Genomic DNA, 23,128 nt, shown 5'->3' on the forward strand with positions numbered 1-23,128 from the left:
AAGAAAGGTTTTTTTTTTTTGTTTTTTTTTTTGTTTTTTTGTTTTTTTGAGTTGGGATGGTCTGGAAGCAGAATGATGTTACACTACTGACTGGGTTTTGGACTTCAAAAAATCAGAATGACCAATCCAGGTAGACAAGACTTGATTTTATTAATAAAATTTGTATTTTCCTCTTTGAGGTGACAGTTACAAACTTTGGTTCAAAAATAAAAGAAATTATGAACAGCAAGAAGTTGAATTTTGAAATCTCACTTTTACATGTATAGTCGTGCATGAGAAAATACCAGTTGGAAATGCGCCAGCAGAAGCTAGTACTATTTAATTTAACAATTTATAAGACATAGAAACAAACATTTATTTTCAAATCTTACATATATTATGAAAAATAATTACAAAAGGATTTCTGTTGTAAAATTAACATGTAATTTCTACTTCCAGCTACCTGAATGAAATGTTCAGAGGGAAGGCCAAACCAATATTTTGTGAGATTTGAATAGCAAATTTTAACACTTTGGGTCAAAAACAGCTCTGTAAGAAGCAGTCCCCTCATGTTGCTTAGCAACTAGGTAGAATCACATGACCTAGACATATTGCATCCCTGGCCTTCAGTTGAAATAACAGGAAAAAAAATTCATATTAATGGGATGGGCAAATATTGTATAGGCTCATTCTGTGGACCTTTTAGTATCCTGTTCAGGAAACAAGTATCCATCATTGCCCACATTAAATCTAAGTAAACACTGCAAAAATCCATAAATAATTGTTTAGAATCCAGTTTTAGTTTTTATGCAGATCAGAGAAGCACAATGGAAACAAATTCAGATAAGATGCAAAAAAAAAGAGGAAAGCTATATGGCTAACCATTTAATTCACATAGATTTTAACAGATCTCTTACACAAAAGTTGTGTTTTTTCTTTTTGCATATTTTCACCACCCCAAAAATATAAACTTGCTTATTTTAGGTATATACAGGTATCTTAAGAAATCCTGGAATCTGAGAAGAAAATAAAAAGTCTGAGGTATAGCACCATGGAACACAGCACCTCTGGGGGTGCTTTCATTCTTGAACTTCATCATCACTGAGTCATATCAGTAGAAAAGGATTGTTTTGAGTGTGCTGCTCAAGGTCTTCCAGTTTTGCCACCTGAAGTTTTGTTGGTGGCTTCAAATAACAAAGCTCTTCAACATCAATATATACAAAGGGATTTTATTATTAATCAGAAAGTGTAATTGGATTCACTGGCAATTACAGCTTTATTTTTCAGAATACATACACAGTATTGACAATGTAGTTTTGTAATTATAAGAGCCAGATGCAATTCAGAGACACATGCAAGTTTTGGAAATGGACAGAGAAATAACAGTATAGTACTGTACATAGAATAATTACAGTTATTAAACACACTTTCTTAACACCTCTTTGTTGTAATGGAAAGAGCACCATGTCGTTCATTATTTTACAGCACCAAAGGAATCCAAGGGGGGGATGTTCATAAAGTGAGCCCTATGTTGTCTGTCTCTGCCACAGCATCTGCCAAATACGTTTAAGTCATGTGATTCTGGCCCTACAAGGGCAACAATTACTTTCTAGATAAGACATACATACACAGCAAGATGTATTTTCTATGCCATTCTTATTCAAAACTTGCATGTGGCATGAAGTGGGTTGGTAGCACCAATGTGCAACGTTTTTGTTGATCTGATCTTTGTCCTAAGCTTAACCAAGGAAACAGACAGGACCGACCTCAAATCCAAACTTCTGGTTCTGATCACCAAAGTCATTGATCATCACATCAACGATAGGCACTTGGTCTATTTTAGGTGTGTTGATTTCAATCACCGTCTTTGCATAGCCCTTTCTTGACTGTTAAAAAAGAAGCAAAACAAATCACACATCAAATCACACATGTGACAGGACATACAGAAGGACTGACATGAAGCAGGCATGTATTAGAATCCCATTATTGAGGTGAGAAGACTCTGCCTCTAGCCCTGCTGGCTCTTTGTCTCAGAGCTGGCTCTCTGTATCCTAACACTTTCAGGTCTCTGTCACTGATTTCTCAGGAACTGCCTTCAAAATGCTGACATATCAGAAAACCCAGTGACTAATGGCAATGACAGGTGTCACTTGTTGCTTTGTTACTTTTGTTTAGTGCAGACCATACTGCCTCTGAAGAGAGGTAACATTTGCTATGCCTGCAAAGACACTCTTGGAAAGGCAGTTAGAGAGCTGTTACATGTGTGAGCTGTGACTTTAGCAGGGCTGAGAGAGAAGTATGACGGGTACAATCCATGGACTTCAGCTGGCTTTGGTTACCAAAATTGAGAAAAGGAAATACACGTATCAAACTATTCAATTAATTCAGCACATTTGGCATATATATGTGCCTTACTTAATAAATGTTTTTACTGCATTCACTAAATAATCTGTCTGTGCATGCCTTCAGTAGAAATATATTCTGCGTAAGACTTGCCATTTCTGCTGATGCTTGTTTGCTTCTATTCTTCCCTTATACTCTGTGCATGCTGGGAAAAAGTCTAGTTGCAGCACACTGGTGCAGACTGCCTGTCTCCATGCTAGGTCAGTTCCATTTCTGTTACTTGGCTTATGGTAAATATTTTAGGTACATATAGGAAAATTAAGTAAGAGACCACCTAATCTAGTTAAAATCTACTAAAAAGGCAGTGTATTGAAAATGAAGTCTTTAAAAGCTTTTCTTAGAAGAAAGCTGGGAAAAGAATGAACTGGTTTGATTGGTACTTTAGTCTACTAAAGGATATTCTGAACTTCTACTTACTGCACAGCCATCATGAAGAGCTTTGATGTAAGGATTGTTGTCATAAGACATCTCTTCATCATTTGATCCTAAGAACCTCAGTGCTTTGTCATAGTTGTCAGATGATGCATCATGCCAAGCTACTGACTGATGACAGTTGTAAGTGAAATTTTGTCTGGCAGAGGCACTCAGTAGTTTCAGGAATGTCATTTGGACCATATTAATGGAATTGCCTTCAACATCCAAATAAGAAAGCTGGAAAATATAAGAAGTCACACGAACATATAGCTGTTTTCTTTGCTAAAATGCAAAACTAGAAAATTACTGTTGACCAAAGAATCACATAATAGGCCTTAATATAAAAATCCATCAACACATACCACTTTATTGGATTTTAAAATTTAGTAAAGCTTTGACTCAGTAAACAGATTTTCATGTTGTAGCAATATATTTATGATGAAGAACTATATATTTTAGCTTCATTCTAATGGAAGAATTAGAATTTCATCCATATAGTATAAAACAGCAAAATCTTTGAGAATTTGGTTTTGGTTAATTATAATGTTAGGCCAGCTGGCAGTCTCATTTTGCATACTCAGTGTATCTCCAGTTACCCAGATTGGGGCAAAGGATCTGCACTGCAGCTGCTTTACTAATGTTTGACCGTGGTTCTGGTCAGCCAGAAGCCAGATCCTACCCATCAGTTGTGCGGATGACCATAGACACCGTTGTGCATTTGCAGTATAATGTGACAATATAGAGCAGACTCCTGCTGTGCAGTGGGCAAAAGGATATGTAGCTGCTCTCATATTTAGGCAAAAAGGTTGGGTGGGGCAGAAGAGCTTTTTTTTTTTTTTTTTTTTAAATCATCTGATTAATATTCCTTGGGATCTGTTGATCACCGATAACATGAACTTGATTTGTGAATTACTGCATCTTATGCTTACCAGTTTGCCTCTCTTAAATTCACTAAACCAAGATCCTGGATTCTCCTTTGGCCATGAGGAAATTCTAACCTGTGTAGTAAAACACCAGAGTCTGTAAATATTTAAAGCATGTAACAGTGATGAAAGTTTTAAATTACCTGGGATTAAATTTCACATCATATAGTAAACAATGATTCTTCTTTCTGAGATTTCAGCCTCTTTAAAGCTTTAAAATAGGATGTTTTTCTTGGAAAGAATGCCTTCAGATTAGTGACTTTAAATGTAATCAGAGATGATAGTGTATAAAGACAAATAGTTCTATTTAAGGGAAATGCTGTTGTCATCTCTTAAGGTTCAGGTAAATTGCTGATATAAATTCTTCCTCTGAAGAGTGTCTAATTTAGACTTTTCATTAGTGTTGACACTGATAGATCTCTTGTTTAGACAAGCTTTTAGAAAGTCTTCCTCTGCACCATATGCTCCTTAGAAGTAATTTATAGAAATGAGTGAGGACACAGTTGATATGTAGAATTTTATGTCTACTTTGCATAGGTATAAATGAACAGGTATAAGTCAACCCACAAGAAAAACATTTTAAGAATTTAGCTGTTTGGTGTCAGTTGCCAGACTTTGCATTCTAAAACCTGGATGCACAGCTGTGTTGCATCCTGGAATGCAGTGAAAGGTTAGCAAGCAGGTGTGTTAAAACCTGATCTAAGCAAAAGAGTAAAAATCCTATTTGTTGACTCCGTGTACCATTATACTGCTTCATTCAGATTTATGCAAATTTAAATATAATAATTAGCTTGCAAGAGACACAGATAGATGCAAATGTGACAGTTTAATTATCCTGTTTAGTTCAACATTGCAACAGCATAGTCAACAGCCAATGGAATACATAGACTGGTACTTACTCCTTCAGATTTCTTATCTGGGTAGATGCAAGTTTCCCCACCTGCTGTGAAATTGCAGTACACTTTGAAGGAATCTCCAGAACAGCCCTGGTTAGGATCAATCCAATATTCACCTAAAATAAATGAAAAAAGATTTGCCTTATATAATGGAAACAGTATTTGTAAGATCCATGTTTTACTGCTACCTATTGATTCTCTGAAGTTTGAAGAAGAGAATTATCTTAATGACTAGGAAAAAAAACTTTTTTTTCTGCCTTGTGTTTTTTTTTGTTGTTGTTTATGAAAGATAAGACCTGGATCTAACTCTATTTTTAATTCATGTTTATTTTTGTCTGATTTTATTTCAAACCATGACTATGCTGCAGAATATTGCTAAGGTTTTGAAGGAACTGCAGTGTAGCATCACAAGGGTTGAACTACGCTGCAGAGACTGCAGCTTAGAGGAGAAAAGATATTTTGTGTGAAACATACATTGGAGGTCTCAACAATTCAGCCAATTTGATATTTTAGTTAAAAGGATAACTGTGGTAGCATTCAGAAACAGAGCAGAGACAGACAGCCTTAGGCAGAAGCAAGCCATGGCCTAGTGCAGAGAGGCTGGGGCCATTTTCATATCTAACTACATGGAAAGACTGTGGCACAGTGTGATGGCGAGATAGCTGTCACAAGCCCCAAAGCTTCCCTTGAGACACATACTTCAAGCACAGATGTTTTTTTTTACTATTGGGTTGTGAAGCTGCAACATTGGACAAACTCCAGGCTTTTTTAGGTTATAAAAAAACCTTAAGTAATTCTTGGTTAGGTGACACACTGGGAAAGACAGTTTAACTTGAATATGCTTCCCATATTTTCACCAGTCATGCCAGAGATGGGATTGACATGTTTGAGAATTCAGGCTCTAAAATGCTAGGGTGAATTAAGGCTTGGGATGAAAGAGAGATGCAGTCAATCCAAGGTCCATTAAAATCAATGCATTTTGGAATCCACTATTCTGATTATAATGGTAATTTCTGTGATGTGGGTCCTTACCTCCTAGTTTCAGAGCTGGACACCAAATGATTTTCTGACACTACTGTTCTAGTCAAGTTTCAAGTAAATAGTGTGAGTTTTGAAGAGGCATTATAAAACCTTCCACCAGTTCTGTCTTCTGAATTAGACAAAGCATTTATGGTATTATAAAATTCTATTGATCTAGGCTGTATTTACTGAAAACAGGCTTTCCTATCTTTAAGTCTTTCCCCTTGAGAATTTTCTACTTGAATTAATGCATTTAGTTTTATTTTAAGCAAATTAAGTTCACTTTGATTTGAGAAAGCTCCACAAAATAAGCAAATACTGGTAAATAAAGAAGTCAAATGTTCTATAAGAAGCATTCATTATTATAGAGGTATTGAATTGTAAAATATGTACTTTTCATATAGCACATACACTGTTTAACTGCTCCTCAAGGCAACCATCTGTTTTTATCTATTTTGAGTGAAAGCAATAAAGTATTATTAAACTGTCAACATCTACGTTTCCTGCCATTTAAAAACAGAAAAATATTGCTTTGAACTATGGAAAATATTCATTGCAATTGAAAAAAATATGAAAGCACGAGAAATCCATGAAGGCTGGCTTTCATTAAAGCTTTTCAGAGGGGTAAACTCAGAAAAAGAAATAAACAGCAAAGAACAATTAAATTAAGATATTTCTTCAGAACACAGTGCTCTGCATTTTATTAAGCTAGTACTAGCATTAAACAGTATCAGAGCAACTTGCCTGCCTAGTTACTGAACTTTATAGAACAGTAGTCATTCACTAGACCAAATTATGGTTTCTAAATGTAAAATAATAGTGATTTTTTTCAGTAGTATGCCTTATATAATACCAATGCTATTTTTTTATACTAATCTAGAATATACAAATACTAAAATATCATTTTTCTTTAGATTTAAAATAGCTATAAGCTATCTCAGCATGTTGACATTTGTGGTTATTATACTTCCTTTGATCTAAATGGCATAAATCTTTCATCCTTTCCTGTTTGGATAGTTCTGGAAATGCAAGGCTCATATTTCTAAACAATTAATGTTTTTTTCTTAGCAGCTTTGAAAGTTTTACATCTAAACCCATAGCGGGTTACTTATTTAAAGAATTTTAGCATTTATCAACAGGGAATCCCTATACTCACATTTTATAAATAGCACATTTTTATACCTGCAGACTAGATTTAATAAGACTGTATTGAGCAACTATATTAAACATCTACCAATAATTGTTGACTGTGCTGATCTATCTTAGCAGATCATTTCAGCCTTGTTTGCCTTTGTCAGGCAATATTAACATACCGTCTGGGAAGTCTGGGTGGCAGAGTTGCAGATCTTTGCAAGTTCGGGCTGGGTTGTTCTGCGTGCCCATTGGATACTTCATATGCTCAATGTCTTGCTTCAGTGAATTCAGTGAACCAAAGATCTCCTCCATGCCATCAGAATAATCCAGAATATTATCACCAACATCAGATAACATGTAATCAGGAGATCTTCTTGTCTTTTTGGGTGACTGGATTGGCAGTGGCTGGATTACCTCACCTGGAGGACCCTGAATGGAAAATGGCATATCTAGTTACCTTTTCTGTTTGTTTTCCAGCTGCATAATTGCACAGAGGAAGAACACAGAAGCTGGCTTGGAAGTACTTTGAATATACTTTCTTCAAACTCTTTATTTCTTTATTTTACTTATTTTCTTCTAATTTATGCAGACTTGCTGTGATTTAGTTGCAGAAGAACAGATTGTAGGAGGCCGAACTAATGCTCTGCTCTAAGCTCTTCCCACTATATTACCATTTGAGGAAGAGTGTGCTGCCCTCACCTGAGTGTACAGTACTGAATTGCAATTGCCTTTTTATTCCTGGCTGTTCTCTGAAGCAGAGGGCTAGCCTTTAACAAATGAAAATTGTGGATGTTTCCTATATAAAACTTTAAAATTCCATTTGGAGTCTATAAATTAATATTTCATTTCAAGAAATTGAAACACTTCATTTAGATTTTGATTGTTTTCATTTTAGATTGTAATAATATGAAAAATAAATAGTAGAAACAGAAGAGTATTCACAGTCAGAAATCAAAATCTTTCCATTTGCAGTGCTACAATGTGACACGTTAAATCATTATTGCAAGTTTTTATTTTGTATTTTTTTTTTCTAATGGATTTTTCAGAGCCGCCAATGTATTTCTATGTCTGGTGGATACCAATTTTCTGACAAATGAAATGTCAAACAATACAATTTTTTTCCTTATGTGCAAGTTCACAAATGCTGTTTGCTGCCCCTGTGAAAACAAGATTATTCTGTTCAGTAGTGTGTTCATGCTTTATCAAGTTAAGAGTTATTACTTACTGGAGGACCAGGTGGACCAGGTAAACCACTGTCACCCTTTTGACCAGCAGGGCCCTATAAAAGCAATGAAAGAAATGCTGGGTTTACCATGTAAAATGTACATAACACAATGTTAAAAGATAACATGCACAAAAGTAGAGTAAAATAACAAAAATTTGAAGGAGAATTACTCACACTGGATCCTTTGGAACCTTTTGGACCTTGGGGACCCTAAGGGCAGGAACATATAGATATAGTTGGTGTATTCTGCACACAAGATTAGTGTGTTTTGAACAGGATGATGAGATGAAATTACTTACAGGTAAACCAGGAGGACCAGGAGGTCCGAGTGGACCAGCAGGACCAGAAATTCCCTATGAAAGAATAAGCACAGAACTAAAGTATTCTGCATACTGCATCGCTAGGATTGAATAAATGTATATCTAATGAAAAGATAGTCCTACTAAGTGTCCAGCTCTGATACGTTTTGACTTAAGCCCTTCAGTGGGGAAGGCTGTAAATAGTCTTTAAATTTAAAATATCTGACAGTTCGAGTTGCATGTAGTTGTTCTCACTCTCCAGCATCTGTAGGCATGACCACGTGCCCCATCAGATCTGTTCAGAAGCCTCAATTTTTACACAGTCTAAAGACGTGACTTAGTAAGTACGAGAAAAGAAGCTACCTGGGTTACTACAGTTAATACATGTGAAGAGGTTGGTGCTATTAATTTTACCTTGTCCCTGACTTCCATGTATATGCTTTCCTTCATCTTCTGAAGCACTCTGTAACCTAGTTTTAAGCTGTTTAACTTCAACTGTGTTTGTACAATGCCTAGGCAAGTTTTGACCTCTAGCAGGAGACTGGCTGTTATTATTTATGGTAACTTTGTATGTCTCTCACAAGAAAGACTGGAATACACACTCTCCACTTGTACAGAACTTGAATTATGAACAAAGTATGTTTTACTCACTGCATCACCCTTAGCTCCAGGAGATCCCTGTGGGCCAGGAAGACCCCTATCACCCTTTTCACCCTGTTCTCCTGGAGGTCCAATCAGCCCAATCAAACCAGGATGTCCCTAAACAACATAGAAGAAAATATACTTAAAGCTCAATATAAATAAAGTAGATGTGCTATGCAAACACGCAAATTAGGGCTTTCAAAAGTTACTGCTATTGCTAGTCCATCAATTAACCTGAAAACAGATTATTCTGATAGGATATTCGATTGTTGTTACGTAGTTTTTGGACTCAGAGATTACTTGCAAGCAGTGACTGCTTATTCAGTGAAAGAGATCTAAGTGCAACACAGTTTTTATAGAAACTGATAGAGAAGTACCAATACACATGGGCACAGATTTCATACCAGCTTTCAAAATGAGATACTATATTATAGTGTTGCACATTTGTTTCCACAATTATAGCTGTTCAAACAGCTGATCCAAGCATAGAAATAAAAACTAATTCACAAGATATAATCATCTTCATACCCTTTTTCTTTACAGTTCTTCTCTGATACACAAACAATCAATACATTTTGGAGACTCCATTAGTCTCCAATTAGAAACCACAGTGTTTCTTACTGATGATTTTATACAGACTTTTGGACCGAGTCAAACTTACAGAGGCACAAACAACAAATCAAAAAGCAGATATTCACACATACCTTCTCTCCTTTGGAACCTGGATCTCCTTTCAAGCCAGGCAAGCCAGGTGGACCCTAAATAAATAAAGAGAAACAATGTTAAAATAAGTTTTAACATATTGCACAAATGCTGTTTTCCTGAAATATTAAAGGCAGTATAAGTTAAAGTACAGAATCACTCAATGCTTGATAGTTCTGACTGATGGCATGTGAGATAGGGCCTAAGATAACTGACATGTGTGTTTAGAAAGGCATAATGCTGCTGCTGTAGCATTTCAATTATTTTATAGTTAGAAAACTATGATTTAGCTTAGGCTTTATGATTAGAAATCTATGAAGAAAGGTCAATTAAAATTCTTAAATAGCACCGAAAGTATACAGTGAAGCATATGATATATAAACAAATGAATTAGTTTTTGTTGATTTGCTTAACTTTGCTTGTGGTTACATTGCACACTTTCAATTATTACTTTCACTGTAATTATTGTTCCTATCTACTTAAAAGACAGTAGCATGAATATTCTTAAATTGCTTATTTCAGCCCATTCTTTCATTAAATGATGGAAAACATTCTCTTTATTTGTTTCTTCCAGTTTACTAAAGCTCAATAAACTTGGTTTTTAAATTATGGTTTCCCTGACTTGCCACCTGAAATTCCTCTGTGATGATTACTAATGCATTTAAATCCAAGTTTTCTAAAATACTCAGGTCTTTTCCACTCAAATCTGCAAGGTTACCTAATATGATTGAGGTGTGTTAGGTCCACTTACATATACAAGCCTATGAGCCTGCATCACTTTTGAAAATGAGATCAGATACTAGACAAACTACTTAGGTTATGCAACACATGTCTGGGAAATCCTAAATTCTTTTAGGAACTAACTTTTTTTTTTTTTTTTTTTTTTTTTTTTTTTTTTTTTAAATCTCTGGATCTTCACTCCTCAACTGCTAAATAGGGATGATGCTTCCACCTTGGAGAGATGTTGTTAAACAGATACTTTTCTTAGGCATTTAGATGATCTACATTATATCATAGTTTACAATTTGTAATTTCTAATGACAAGCCATTTTTGTGCAGCTGCTTTATAAAATAGGGTAAGATATGCTCTTTATTCTAAATTTTTCTACAGTTGGTCCCTAAAGAATGCCAATGCTGCTTCTGTCAGCTCTTGACAGGCTGATTAATGGCAAACAAGGAAGGCAGAATAAAAATGTAAAGTGCAATGTTATTCAGCTGTAATTCACAATCTGCAGGAAACCTTGGGAAAATATAGGACCTGCTCTGTGGCATTTAGTTCTGTGAATAGTCATTATGCATGTTCGTAATGCCGTAGACATCAATGTTTTTTTTACCTCAGATTTACAAGGTCAGGGGCTTTAAGTGTCAATGAGAAGTAACTGTGCAATTAAATTAGGAACACTCTTAAACTAACCACTGGTAGTATTTTATAGACTGTAAACTCTTCCACAAAGATGCCAAAGCAAGGTTCAGGTATTTCCCCAATCATTCAAGTAGATAGAGCTCTATGGAAGGCACTTGCAGGAGTGTCCTATGAGGATAAAAGTGAGCAAAATGTTCACAGAACACTGTATTTTAGCAGGCTTTCAAAGCATAGAATTTCTGACTGACATGTAGTTTGAATTCATCTTTCGGAATATGATGTTCAGAGTTGTAATCAGTATTTCTGAAGTCTTAGCCTTGACTTGCTTAAAGGGCCTTAATATTTTCCTATCTCTAATAGCAGTCCAATCTAGGACCATATGTTATGCTCTCTTCCATGACACTGCAAAATCTAATATAAATCCATATTCTGAAACCTCTCTCTATGGTGGAGTGCTTGTAAGAAAAAGCTATGCCTTGCTTTGCTTTGTTTCAACTATTACTCCTGTTTTAAAAAAACAAGTTAAACTCCTGGGAGTTTGGAAAATACCTAGAAGAGAGGTACTTAAACACAGCCCATAGCACTGATGACATACACTAAAAGAGGTTTTAGTGTCCACAGTCTTATTAGTAGGTGAATTTATTATTATTTGAATTAGTGCTGTCTGGATACCCTCCTAAGATAACAAGATAGATCGTCTTAAAATGACCTTTCACAGTGGCTGAAAAACTCCTAGCATCCTGTCTTCTGCTCTGCATAACAGATACACTCTGTAATTTTCATGAGTCAGTTGAGATAGGCCAAACCTGACTGTTCATTAGTTTGAAGGCTGCACAGTGGATAAAGTACTTTGGTTCTAACTATTGAATCGAGCCTGACAGGGCAAAGGATGGTTGGATGTGACCAAATGAAACAGAAACTGCCTTATGCTCTTCTGGCATTCCAGGCCTGGACCCTGAAGATGCAAATTATGGAAAATACTGGCTGCCAAAGGCCAAGATGGCCTCGTGCCTAGGCTGCTGGATGATGCTCCGTGCAGCTAGACTTCTGCAGCTGAAGAAAGTGGTAAACAAAAATATGCCAAGGTAGGAGAGGCAGCTGGGAACAGCCAGCGTAGAGTCAAAAGAACCATTCCAAAGCCCTCACACACTTTTGGGGTGAGGACAGGGAGACAAACCAAAACACTTACTTTTCAGGAGGTCCCAGTGCAAATTGATGCTTAGAAAATCTATGGGAAACGCTATTGCAATCCTGCTATGTGGGGAACCACTGCAAGGGGTAAGAACGTTAAAGCTGCTAAGTCTCACTTTCTGCAAATCCCATGCAAACACCAGTTTTCAACAACCACTGAATAATCTTGTTCTTCTATAAAATGGAAGAACTTGAAACAAACTTCTTTTCCTTGACAGTGCTTTAATTAACTTTATTGGGGTCATAAGGTCAATCCATTAAAGACACTATTCTTCCAATAGTCAAAAGTATAGCCAGAGAGATGGCACAGGAAAAGAAGAACTTACACAAAACTTTTAAAAATATAGGCTTTTTTTTCTGCAGCTTTTTTTTTTTCTTATTAATTTTAATCCTGATATATAATTTTGGAAGAATTTGAGGGGGATTTAAGAACTTCTTGAGGTTCATAAAAATGGCAATGTCAGTTTTCTGAATGAGGTGAAAAATTCAGACTATCAGTACATATGCAAGCACAGAAAAGGCATTCAGCTCTCAGAGGCCATTAATCTCACACTGAATATGCATGCATTAGGAGTAGAGCTGCTAGACTAAATCAGTATCTCATCACTACTAGTCTCCTGCTGGCAGTGGACATCTGTGAAGTTACGATATGGATAGCAGTAATAAGTGACCTTTTCAACCTGGCACAGATTCAAAAGTGCCGTAACACTTCATGCACAAAATATTATTCAGTGCACATCCTTTCCATCTCTACTTTGGGATATCATTAGATGCAAAAACCTAGGCAAATACATAATTCATGAATAAAAAGTGAAAATTTTACTGGAATACAGAAGCTTCAGGAATACAGAATCAAGCATTTTCACCTGCAGTGTGTTATGCTCCACTGCAAATCTGCTTTCATATTCTTCTCCTGCTAGCAGTCTACAGGGGAGGGAGGAAAGGGAGGAAGGAAGCCTAGCCTCAGCCACTTTTACATATAAACTTTGCTTACTTAAAATCAAAAATAAAGTTTTAAGTTGCTGTAATGCATCTAAAAATGTTCCAGTTGAGCTGACTAGTCAACAGGCAGCCTTTGTGCTTGGGAGAATATAGTTCATTAACACACTCACCTTTAGGTTTGATTTAAATATTTAAGTTCTCAAATTTTGGAAGGGGTCTTTGATAATATATTTGGAAGCTTCTAGTAATTGATATGTGGGAAAGGGATGATTATTATTTCTGAATAATTGTTGATTGGCTTTTAGACATCATCTCAGTATTGTAACCCAGGAGATTGCAGGTTGCAGGTCTGATTTGCCCACCAGGCATTTTATCAGTAAATTTGGGCACATTGCTTAAGCTATTGTGGTGTTAGTGCCACCTTTTGCCTTATTTACTGAAATCATAAACTCTTTGGAGAGAAGAGCTTTTTATGATAGGCTTAACTATATTCCTATTCCTTGCACTTTTCTCATTCATTGTTTCCCAACCTCTGCTTTATAAACAACTTGTTGCCTACAAAATTTTAGCCAAAATTAGAATGGTAAAATGAAGGGCAACTAAGAACTACAGTATAATGTTTCCTCAGCACATTATCTGCTCATTATTATTACCTAAAGGCCAGAGAACTATGAGATTATGTTTAGATAATATTGTAATACCACCTTTATATACACATCAGCAGATGTTAGATAAACCTGTGTGCCAAATCACAGTTCACTGGAAAAATATTTCCAGTGTGTGGGGTACAAAATTTCCCCATTTTCTCCATTTTCATTTTTATGTACTGGAAAAACCTAATCTGAAAATTGTATAGCTGATGTTCAGACTCTGGCTTCTTACTGGAATGGTAACAATCCTCTTTGGAGCGGTTTTGGGATTCAGGTGCATAGCTGTGCAAAAACCACTTGAGCGTTAAGGCTACCTAAGGACCTTACTGTATCCTCTAAGTCTATAGAGGAAAGGGAAGAGAGGATTCCTTTCACACTTGACACTCACAACCTGCCTTTTCCACATTAAGAATCACATAATTTCTGAGGTACAGGATAGCTCCTTATTGCCCTAGTTATTGCCCTGATTGTTCATGTGGGCATAGTTAATCTTCCAGACAAAATAATAACAAGTAGTTTTTCTTAGCATGGGATAGCATTGCTTGCAAATTTTAAGATACCTTGAGAGTGCAACACTTGTTTTATTTTTTTCCATCAAACTATAACAGTATATTTTGTTTCAAAGATTTTTATTTCAAAGATTTTTATTTCATTTTTATTGTGCCACTCAGCTGTCATAATAGAGGTGAATTCTACTGAGTTTGGAGAGCAAGGGATGAGATCTCCTTCACTAAACTGGATCATCTTTGCCTGAGAAGCGAGGAATTACCCTGCTGGCTGTGTAGTTTAGATTTAAATTTCTGCATATTATGCTGAGTAAAGAACACCAGTATTATATAGTTAGTGCTCACAATGTTTTATTTTTCTGCTTGTTAGAAAAATGCGCTAAAATAGCATTTTAGCTATGTAAATAGAAGCAATGATACCATTTGCTAATACGTTATGTCATCTCAGAGCTTCCCTTGCTTTGATCATGTTATTAATGCATAGCAAAATTTATTTGGTTAGTTAGTCATATAATGTTCAAGGCAGCAACCTAACAAGCACACATTTTCCCAATTTTACAGCAATTAGGCTAGTGTATAAAGTTAATTTACAAAGCTACTAATAACTTGCCTTACAGTATAACCAGATCACTACTAGAATATCAGTGCATTTTTGAGGACAAACAGTTTGCTCTCAACTAATTTTATAAAAATTGTATAAACTCAATTCTACCTGAAGTGGCAGATCAATTTCTTATAAAAGATGATTGCAGATGGCAACTGTGCATAGATTTTCTCTAACAACACACTTAAAATTGGACCTGCATTAATTTTTTTTCATATAGCAGCAGTTAATAGAGATGGTAATTATTTTACTTGGTATCTTTCCACTGGATCTCTAACGATTATGTATTAGCAGTAACAAGTATTTTACTAGTCTCACAGTCACAGCAGCCAGTGACTTTTGCTACACTATAGAAGGATGTTAATGTAAAGAACATTAATATAATAGCTTGAGAGCAAAAAGAAAAAGAGAATGGACAATGACACATACAGTGCTGTACAGCTAGCCTGGTTGTAAACAAAGGAAGATTAGTAACTGACATTATGGCCTGTTGTCTTTTTTAGACATCAGTTAGGACTAAGATTCTAAAAGTCCCACAGAACTTTGACTTTTAGACTGTGACTTTGGTGGTATCCAGCTCTTGGTGATGCCCTAGGAACTGGAAGCTTGATTCCTTTGGGCCCTTTTAAACATTTTGAGCACAGATTGTACTTCATGGGACTGATATGATGAACAACAGATATGATGCTGCCCTTCATTTTTACAAAGCTAGCATGCTTTCTTCTTAACTTAATTTCTGGGCCTGCTTCTGATCTGATTTTTTTCTCTAAGTTTTTCTCTAAGTAATAGATACAGTCTAAACTTTTACCCTTGAAATAATGTTCTCCTACACGGCAGTCATTAATATCAATGGATACACAAATTTCACCACTGCTATGGAAACAAAATGATTTAATATATTAAGCTTTGCTGATGTGGGGACAGAAGTAGATTTTCTGATAGTAAACTTCATTCATTTTATTTTTAATTCTCCTCAGGGGATTTCAAAGACTTGGTTTTCTGTGCCTTAATTCCACTTTTTACCTGCCATAAGCCAGCAGTGTTCAGCACAGCTGCCAGCAGAAGTAAAGCAGTGGAATGAAGGAAGTCCTGAATATCAGATTCTAACAGCACAGAAGAATAATGACTTTAAGCTAAGAACTGACTTGTACATTTGTTTTCCTATATCATCCACAGAGATGCTAAAAGTATATTTTAAAGAATGTTTTTTTGTCCTTTGGCACTGGAAAGAAGGGTACTCACCAGAGGTCCAGGAGGGCCATCCTGACCTGGTGCTCCAGGTAGACCTTGTTCTCCCTAGAGAAAACATACGATTACGTTTACTTTGCTAGAGGACATACAAGAAATACATCATTTACATTTTTATTATTTACTCAGTTTACTCACCACAGGGCCAGGAATGCCTCGGAGACCCTCTGGGCCAGGTTTTCCTGCAGGTCCCTGAGGACCAACTGGACCTGTTTTCCCAGGAGCACCTTCTGCACCAGGTTCACCCTAGAAAGAATGTAAACCGGTCAGAGACAAGGGGGCTGATTCAGCTGGGCACTGCAGGAATATACAAGCCACAGAGAGCAAAGAGTTTCCTCATTCCTTTTTTCAAAAGGTAGGCCAAAACAGGGTTCTCTACAGGATGTTTTTCTGACTGAAATTATGTGGTGCCAGCAAACCATGCTAACTCTGCTTTTTGGCAGTGATGTGCCAGTGTGGCAGTGATGGTGAGTTAAGATCTTTTTGTACTGCTTCCTCCCTTGTCCACAGAAATGAATTAGACTTACTGAAAGAGACTTCCTCTTTACAGGAGAAAATGAATTTCATGACTTCTGTACTAATTCTGGCTATTAATTTCAATTTTACAGTTCATCTATGATTACTTTGATGCGTTTCACACTCTCAGTGCATGATAAACAATTTATTTATTTGTATATAGTTTATATTTCTATGCTCCTAGAAGAAGTTCCTGAATGAATTACCTTTGCACCTTTTTCACCTTGTCTGCCTTCAGCACCAGTGGCTCCAGGAGGTCCCTGTAAAAGATGGAGAGCCAGTTCATAATCTCAGTTTACTAAAATATTACAAAAATGAAAATAATCTGAAAGCTCTTAAAATTTCCATTGTATTAGTAAGTAGCAAATGCTAACAAAAGAAAACGACATTTATTTCTTGACAGTTTATTAAGAGGATAAAAATCCCATTCCGTCATATCAACTCTTTTTCCCTTTATACAATTTCTGGGCTTTTAGAATATCTAAAAAAAAATATGCAACATGTAACATCCAGTTTTAAACTTCCTTGCATCGGTCTGTTTCTGTTCACTCAAGTTTATCCACTGATTCCAAAAGGGTCTGCCATTATAGAATGCACAGAATGGAATATATGTCTTTATTCTCTAAGTCATGGATGGGCTTAATAAGCCTTTCAATTGCATTTGGACAGCCAAAGGTTGATATATGCCTTCCTGATATCTAGTAAGTATGAAAGGGGAAAAAAAATCCTATGACTAAAGCTTATAAAGAATGAAAAGTTATAAAGAACTGCATCTAGCCCCGGTAGCCAGTTTCCTGCTACTGCTCTACAAAGTCTCTGTTTGACTAAGAAGACATGATTCAGTCCTGCAGGAGGATGCTGAAGTGGGATAAGATTGAAGTGAAGTTCACAAACAAAAGTTACAGTGACCGAGCAGCTCTGTGACTACATATTGTTGCTGTCACCCTTTTTTCATTTTCTTAAGGTTTTAGTGGAAAAAAAATGACATTTTTCTCCTCCAAAAATAAAGGCTTGATTTTCAGTTCAGGGAATTAATATTCATAGCTTCAATTATGAACAGAAGCACTATCTAGAATTTAGTGTCCTGAAATGGTTCTCCTAGATATACTTAGTTTAAGAAAGATGCACTCAAGATAAAGGACCAACTGTTTTCATACAAAGTTAATTTTTAGCCTGGGAAATGTCTTTATTACAACCAGCTACTTTTTGCCAACCAATGAGTACCTTAAAGCAAAAGGAAAGAAAAATGACCATGATGAAATACAAGGTGATTTTTTGGAATCTATAAAACTTGCTCTGTAAGACTCATCTGTTCATTAATACAACATGCAGTTTATAATGCAGAAATGACAAAAATGTTCTAAGGACCAGCAGTAAGAAAAATGTAACCACTTATATTTACTTATTGTCTTTCTGTTATTGCCATAACAACAGACAAAAAAACACAGGCCCCTAAAAGTAAAGCACTAAACCACATTCTTAGTTTTACAGATGTGAACTATTCTTTCAGTCCAGCATCTTCCTGTATGCTTTGTGAACTCAGGGCTTTAGCTCTCAGTTTGACCTAGTTTGACCTAGCAACTTTTTATACAACAGCTGAATTTAGCCTAAACTTTTTATAGCCTGATACATTTGGCTGTCCACTACTATTGGGACATAGCTTGAGCAACTCCACCAGTTTTAATTGAATTCCTGGAGATTTACATTGAAGATATAAGTATTTAGATAAAAGTATACTGAGATCATTCATTTGCTTCTGAAATTAAGCTCTCTCCAGGGTAGAGCTGAACATCTGCAGCGTTGTATGAACCTTTTGGCCGACAGAGGTAGTAAAGCTTTTCCATCAAAGATAATACAAACTGAACTGAATTACCCACAGAGGACATTGCCCATTTTTTGTGGGTATCAACACACTGTTCTCTTTGGGATTTTTAAGAGTTGTAAGTGGTAAGGTACTTTGCTTTACGTACTAAAAATGCAGAGAAGCTAAAAAGCTCTGGGCAGTGTGGTCCAATTAATAACTCTTTAAAACTAGAAGAACAATTTGCATCACTACCATTCCCAGTAGCAAGCTCTGATGCATATACCCCTTTGTTGAGCTTGTAACTGATTGAATAGCTTACAGTTTCCAGTGATAAAAAGAAAAATGATTAGCAGGTATATAAAATGCTCAGAAACTTTTTAGAAACAGTACTTTTTCCTAACATGTATTAATCTACATACCCATTGTCTTTACTGCCTGAAAATTCCCTTCACTCAAATTCCCACGTAGGTTATAATCCGCCCTACTTAAGAAACTGAAAAAGGTTGAATGTCGTAGTTTGTATTTGAGAAATATGGCCTCTGCATAATCTAGGAATGCAGCTGCAACATGAATTAGCAGAGCTAAAAACACTGATCACTAAATTACAAGTACAATAAATCATGATTGCTAAACAAAAGGGGTGCATTCATTATCAAACAGTGCCAATGCTGTACCAAGTGCAAAGCAGCTAAATGAACAGCTTTTTGTAACAGATTCTGATTGCTGGCATGGCACAGATGGTGCTTCTACAGAGAAAGACTGCTAATTATTATTTGTCTTACCTTCCTACACTTGAGTTGTTGGAATGTCTGGCAAATTTTAACTGACATGAAAGATATTAGTAACAGTAACTTGAAATTAATGCTGGGTTTCCCTCCCAGCCACCATAGTGATTTTTACAATTGTTTCACTTCAGTTTGGATGTATTGCCTGTAGCTTTTACACAGAACGGAGAAGACAAAGAATAAAAAAAAAAAAGGGAAAAAAAAGGGGGGAAAGGAAAAAGGGGGGAAAGGAAAAAGGGGGGAAAGGAAAAAGGGGGGAAAGGAAAAAGGGGGGAAAGGAAAAAGGGGGGAAAGGAAAAAGGGGGGAAAGGAAAAAGGGGGGAAAGGAAAAAGGGGGGAAAGGAAAAAGGGAAAAAAAAGAAAAAAAAAAACCTTGCAGAAATAAACCTGTCTTCAATTTTTGTTACAGGAACATATTGGACATTTTTGTCTGTTCTGTATTTCAGGATTTCTTAAAATAATTTAAAGTGTTATTTACAGCTGTCTGTCATCTGACTTAAAACATGATTTTCAACAGAGAATGCCTTTACCACATTTCATTAGTTAGGATAGGGACATAGTTTGCCATTATATTAGATATTTTGTGTATTTTTAATCAAGGAAAGACAGGAAATCAGCATAATTTACAAGTGCTGTGGGCACCCTGCTGAGGCAGCATGACTCTGTAGTCAAAATGGAAAGAATCTCCTTCAAAAAATGTTTCATTTTTTTCCTAATTATTCATCATTGTAACTGAAGGAAACTAAGCAAACTTCTGAGTTTCAAACTTCAGAGGCTGCTTGTGCTGCAGTATTAATATCTATTCTTTTATTGAAAGCAGACAGTATGCACTGAAATTTAGAACAAGAATATAGCTGTCTTGCACTTCTTTCTTTAAATTTGCACCTTCTTTAAATTCTAACAGTTTTAGAGTGATATATATGCTCTAAGGTGAATGTGATCTAGACATGTAATTGACACTAATAAACATGCCAAATAGCAGGAGACACAGCTAAAGGGTCTAGCAAGGTGAACAGCTAAGATAAGCAAAAAGGATTATTTGTGTGAATTTATACTGATTGCATATGTTACTTGTTGTAAGAATAGATATGAAAAAGAATGTTTAATGATGTTTTTTCCTTCTTATGTTTTTAATATCTGTCAGATAAAAATCTATGAATTCAAACTATGCAAGATGTTACACAGTATTCTATGGCACAAAAGAAGTGCAAAAGGTATGTGCAATGAACAAGTTTCAGAAAAACAAGAACATAGTGTTAATTGTAGAGCAGTTCAGTCTTTATATCTACATCTCTAGACAAGCAGGCATTGGATCAGGAAACACTGACCTGCTGAAGCCTTTTTAGATGTACCACTTTTCAGTTTGCCAGCCATGTATCTGCTTTCAGTTTTCTGAGCAATATAGCTCAGTTTCATTAACTATTCACTTATCTCCCCCATCATAAGGAGAAACTGAAAAACTACATCTCTTTAGAAAGGCTGTCTTCATACAGTATGCTGTTGACCCATGCTGAGCAACAGGAAAACTATACAGCTCCAAACTCTCACCGACAAGCCCATAGTAATTTGTGAACTCTTTTTTTTTTTTTTTTTTTTTTTTTTTTTTTTTTTTAAGACTGCTCCAACAATAAACATAACATTATGGTGAAGCAGATGGTGGAAAGTCTATACTGAGAGGAAGATATGCTGAGAAAAAGTGGCCATTCAGCCAGCACTGTAAGGGTTGAGTTGCATCCTGAATCACTGAGAAGTCAAGTCAGTGATGTGTTCTGAGCTGCCTCCACTAGAAATTTGATTGTGTTGCATTTTTCTTTATTAATATAGGTAAAGTAGATATGACAGCTGATTTACTTGTAGCCATTGTGTACAGCATCTGAGGTCTTGATCTGGCAAAACACCTAACTGGGCACTGAAATCTGCAAACTTAAACAAATGCTTATGTTTTCTAGTAAGCTTATAAACTATGTTGAATCAGGAATACTAAGCAAGTTGATCAATTTTTGCAAATAGCTATAACAGATTTATTTAAATAATGTAAGTTCATGTTAAAATTCTTTCTTTTGCATCATTAGACTTTTATGACTTACCAGAAAAATATAATGTTTGGAAACATTGTATTTAACTGCTGCTAAATATCCTTCAGAAAGATGACATAAAACTATTTGCATTGACCAGCTAGAATGATAACCTTAGCACTAAAATACAATTTAATGACTTCAGTTGTCATCTACTCTACATTTCAACATATTGAAATTAACTTCAACATAGCACAAAATTATGAAAGGATATATATACACACAAAGACACAAACATGCATATTTATATATATGTATAAGGCAATTGAATGTATAAGGCAATTGATAACAACATTTTCTCTCTCACTTTTGTAATAATTATGGCATGGTTTTACTTCTACACTATTCTCATTCACATTCTGCAATCAATATTCCATTAATGGATTATTTCTACCCAAGAGAGAAAAGCAAATGCTTTGGAACAAATTCATTAATTTTAGAACTATATTGTTTTTGGGAGATATCAAGTATAAGATTTTTTTCTTGTTTACACTAAGGCAAATATGTATTTCTCAAATACTTTTAACAGTTATTTTAAAGTTTTTACTATCAGTTTCATCTCTTAATAAAAAGGTATAAACCAAATTATAATTTGGAAAAAAAATTATTGTCTTGACTATCCAAGTAAAGCAAGATATATATACATATTACTGTATATATTAAATATTGAGCAAAGCCTTTGCACTTCTTTGGCAAGATGGTTTTCATAAACAATTACTATTTTTGAATTCAACTATCATTAGGATTAATAGGAGTTTTATCACTGATTTCAAAAGCAGAGTTTAGTCAATACTAAACTAGTTCTAGAAAGTCTGATCCAATGAATATGTAATTTAAAATTAGTTATTTTAGGGCACTGATCCTCTTTTGTGGTGAACTACAGAATCTGGCCCTCCATTTGTTAATGACAAAATCAGTTCAGCTAAATATTTCCCATGCTGGATTTGACACGTCTAAGTTTCTACTGTTTCATACTGTTGTATGTGCACAAATCCATGCTAGATTTGAAAGCACAGTTACTATGATTACTTACACCATAACCATTTAGATTTACAAAGCCTTCTGAGCATTTATTTATCTGATTTGTTACATGGAAAGATCATTCCAAAAGTCAAAATCTGTAAAATATTAATTATGATTGAATTAAACTTTTTTTCCAAGAATATATGTAATCACTTTTACAGACTTTATCAATGGTCATAACACAGTGTGTGCACTTTCTAGATTAACTTTTGCAGTATAAATATTTATAGTAGTATAATTTTGTAATATAAATATATTTAACCTAGTCATTCATCTAGATGGAGGACTCAATTTGGAAGATAGGCTGATTTCTGCCTTATAAAAGCAAAAGCATCTACTGCAATAGCAGTTTCTGAAAGGCACCTGTGGAAGTATTTTTTGGAAGAGCAATTGTTAGGTCTGAAAATAATATATTAATTAGGGCATGCATTTTTGGATGTTCTAATGATCTATTCTTGTGTCAGCCATAGATGTTAACTTTCTCTTTTGATTTAAACTTCAGCTTAACCTTTTATTTTGGTTTAGACTTGAGCTGACTGGTCATTTGAAAGCTAGGGAATTTTACCTCTGCAATGCAGAAATCTGGAGAAGGCTCATCATTCTGCCAGGTACTTCTGAAACTGTATTTCTTAAGATATTCACCCACACTGTTTGTCCGTAAGGCCCCTTATAAGTCCCAGAGCTAGTTCAAAGCTCTGGTACTTAATGTAAATGCCTTTAGAGCACCTCAGTAAAACAGTTTTGGTATCTGCTTGTCTCACCAACTGATAGTAGTCCTCTTACT

At 35.5% G+C, this 23,128-nt stretch overlaps 1 protein-coding gene across 1 annotated transcript in view; it reads right to left on the reverse strand.

Moving 5' to 3' along the window:
* Nucleotides 1–1,236: 1,236 nt before the first annotated feature.
* The window catches only part of COL11A1 (collagen type XI alpha 1 chain), a 163,070-nt gene continuing 141,178 nt past the window's right edge, over nt 1,237–23,128 (reverse strand). The window contains exons 55-67 of the mRNA XM_062581998.1: nt 16,864–16,917; nt 16,280–16,387; nt 16,136–16,189; nt 9,640–9,693; nt 8,945–9,052; nt 8,294–8,347; nt 8,169–8,204; nt 7,995–8,048; nt 6,949–7,198; nt 4,619–4,731; nt 3,726–3,794; nt 2,800–3,033; nt 1,237–1,865 (exon numbers count right to left, since the gene is read on the reverse strand). Of these exons, the coding sequence (XP_062437982.1) occupies nt 1,719–1,865; nt 2,800–3,033; nt 3,726–3,794; nt 4,619–4,731; nt 6,949–7,198; nt 7,995–8,048; nt 8,169–8,204; nt 8,294–8,347; nt 8,945–9,052; nt 9,640–9,693; nt 16,136–16,189; nt 16,280–16,387; nt 16,864–16,917 (1,335 nt within the window). The 3' untranslated portion in view covers nt 1,237–1,718. The remainder of the gene's footprint in view (nt 1,866–2,799; nt 3,034–3,725; nt 3,795–4,618; nt 4,732–6,948; nt 7,199–7,994; nt 8,049–8,168; nt 8,205–8,293; nt 8,348–8,944; nt 9,053–9,639; nt 9,694–16,135; nt 16,190–16,279; nt 16,388–16,863; nt 16,918–23,128) is intronic.

This window comes from Rhea pennata, chromosome 8 (assembly GCF_028389875.1).
Source record: "Rhea pennata isolate bPtePen1 chromosome 8, bPtePen1.pri, whole genome shotgun sequence".
Classification (NCBI taxonomy): Eukaryota; Metazoa; Chordata; class Aves; order Rheiformes; family Rheidae; genus Rhea; species Rhea pennata.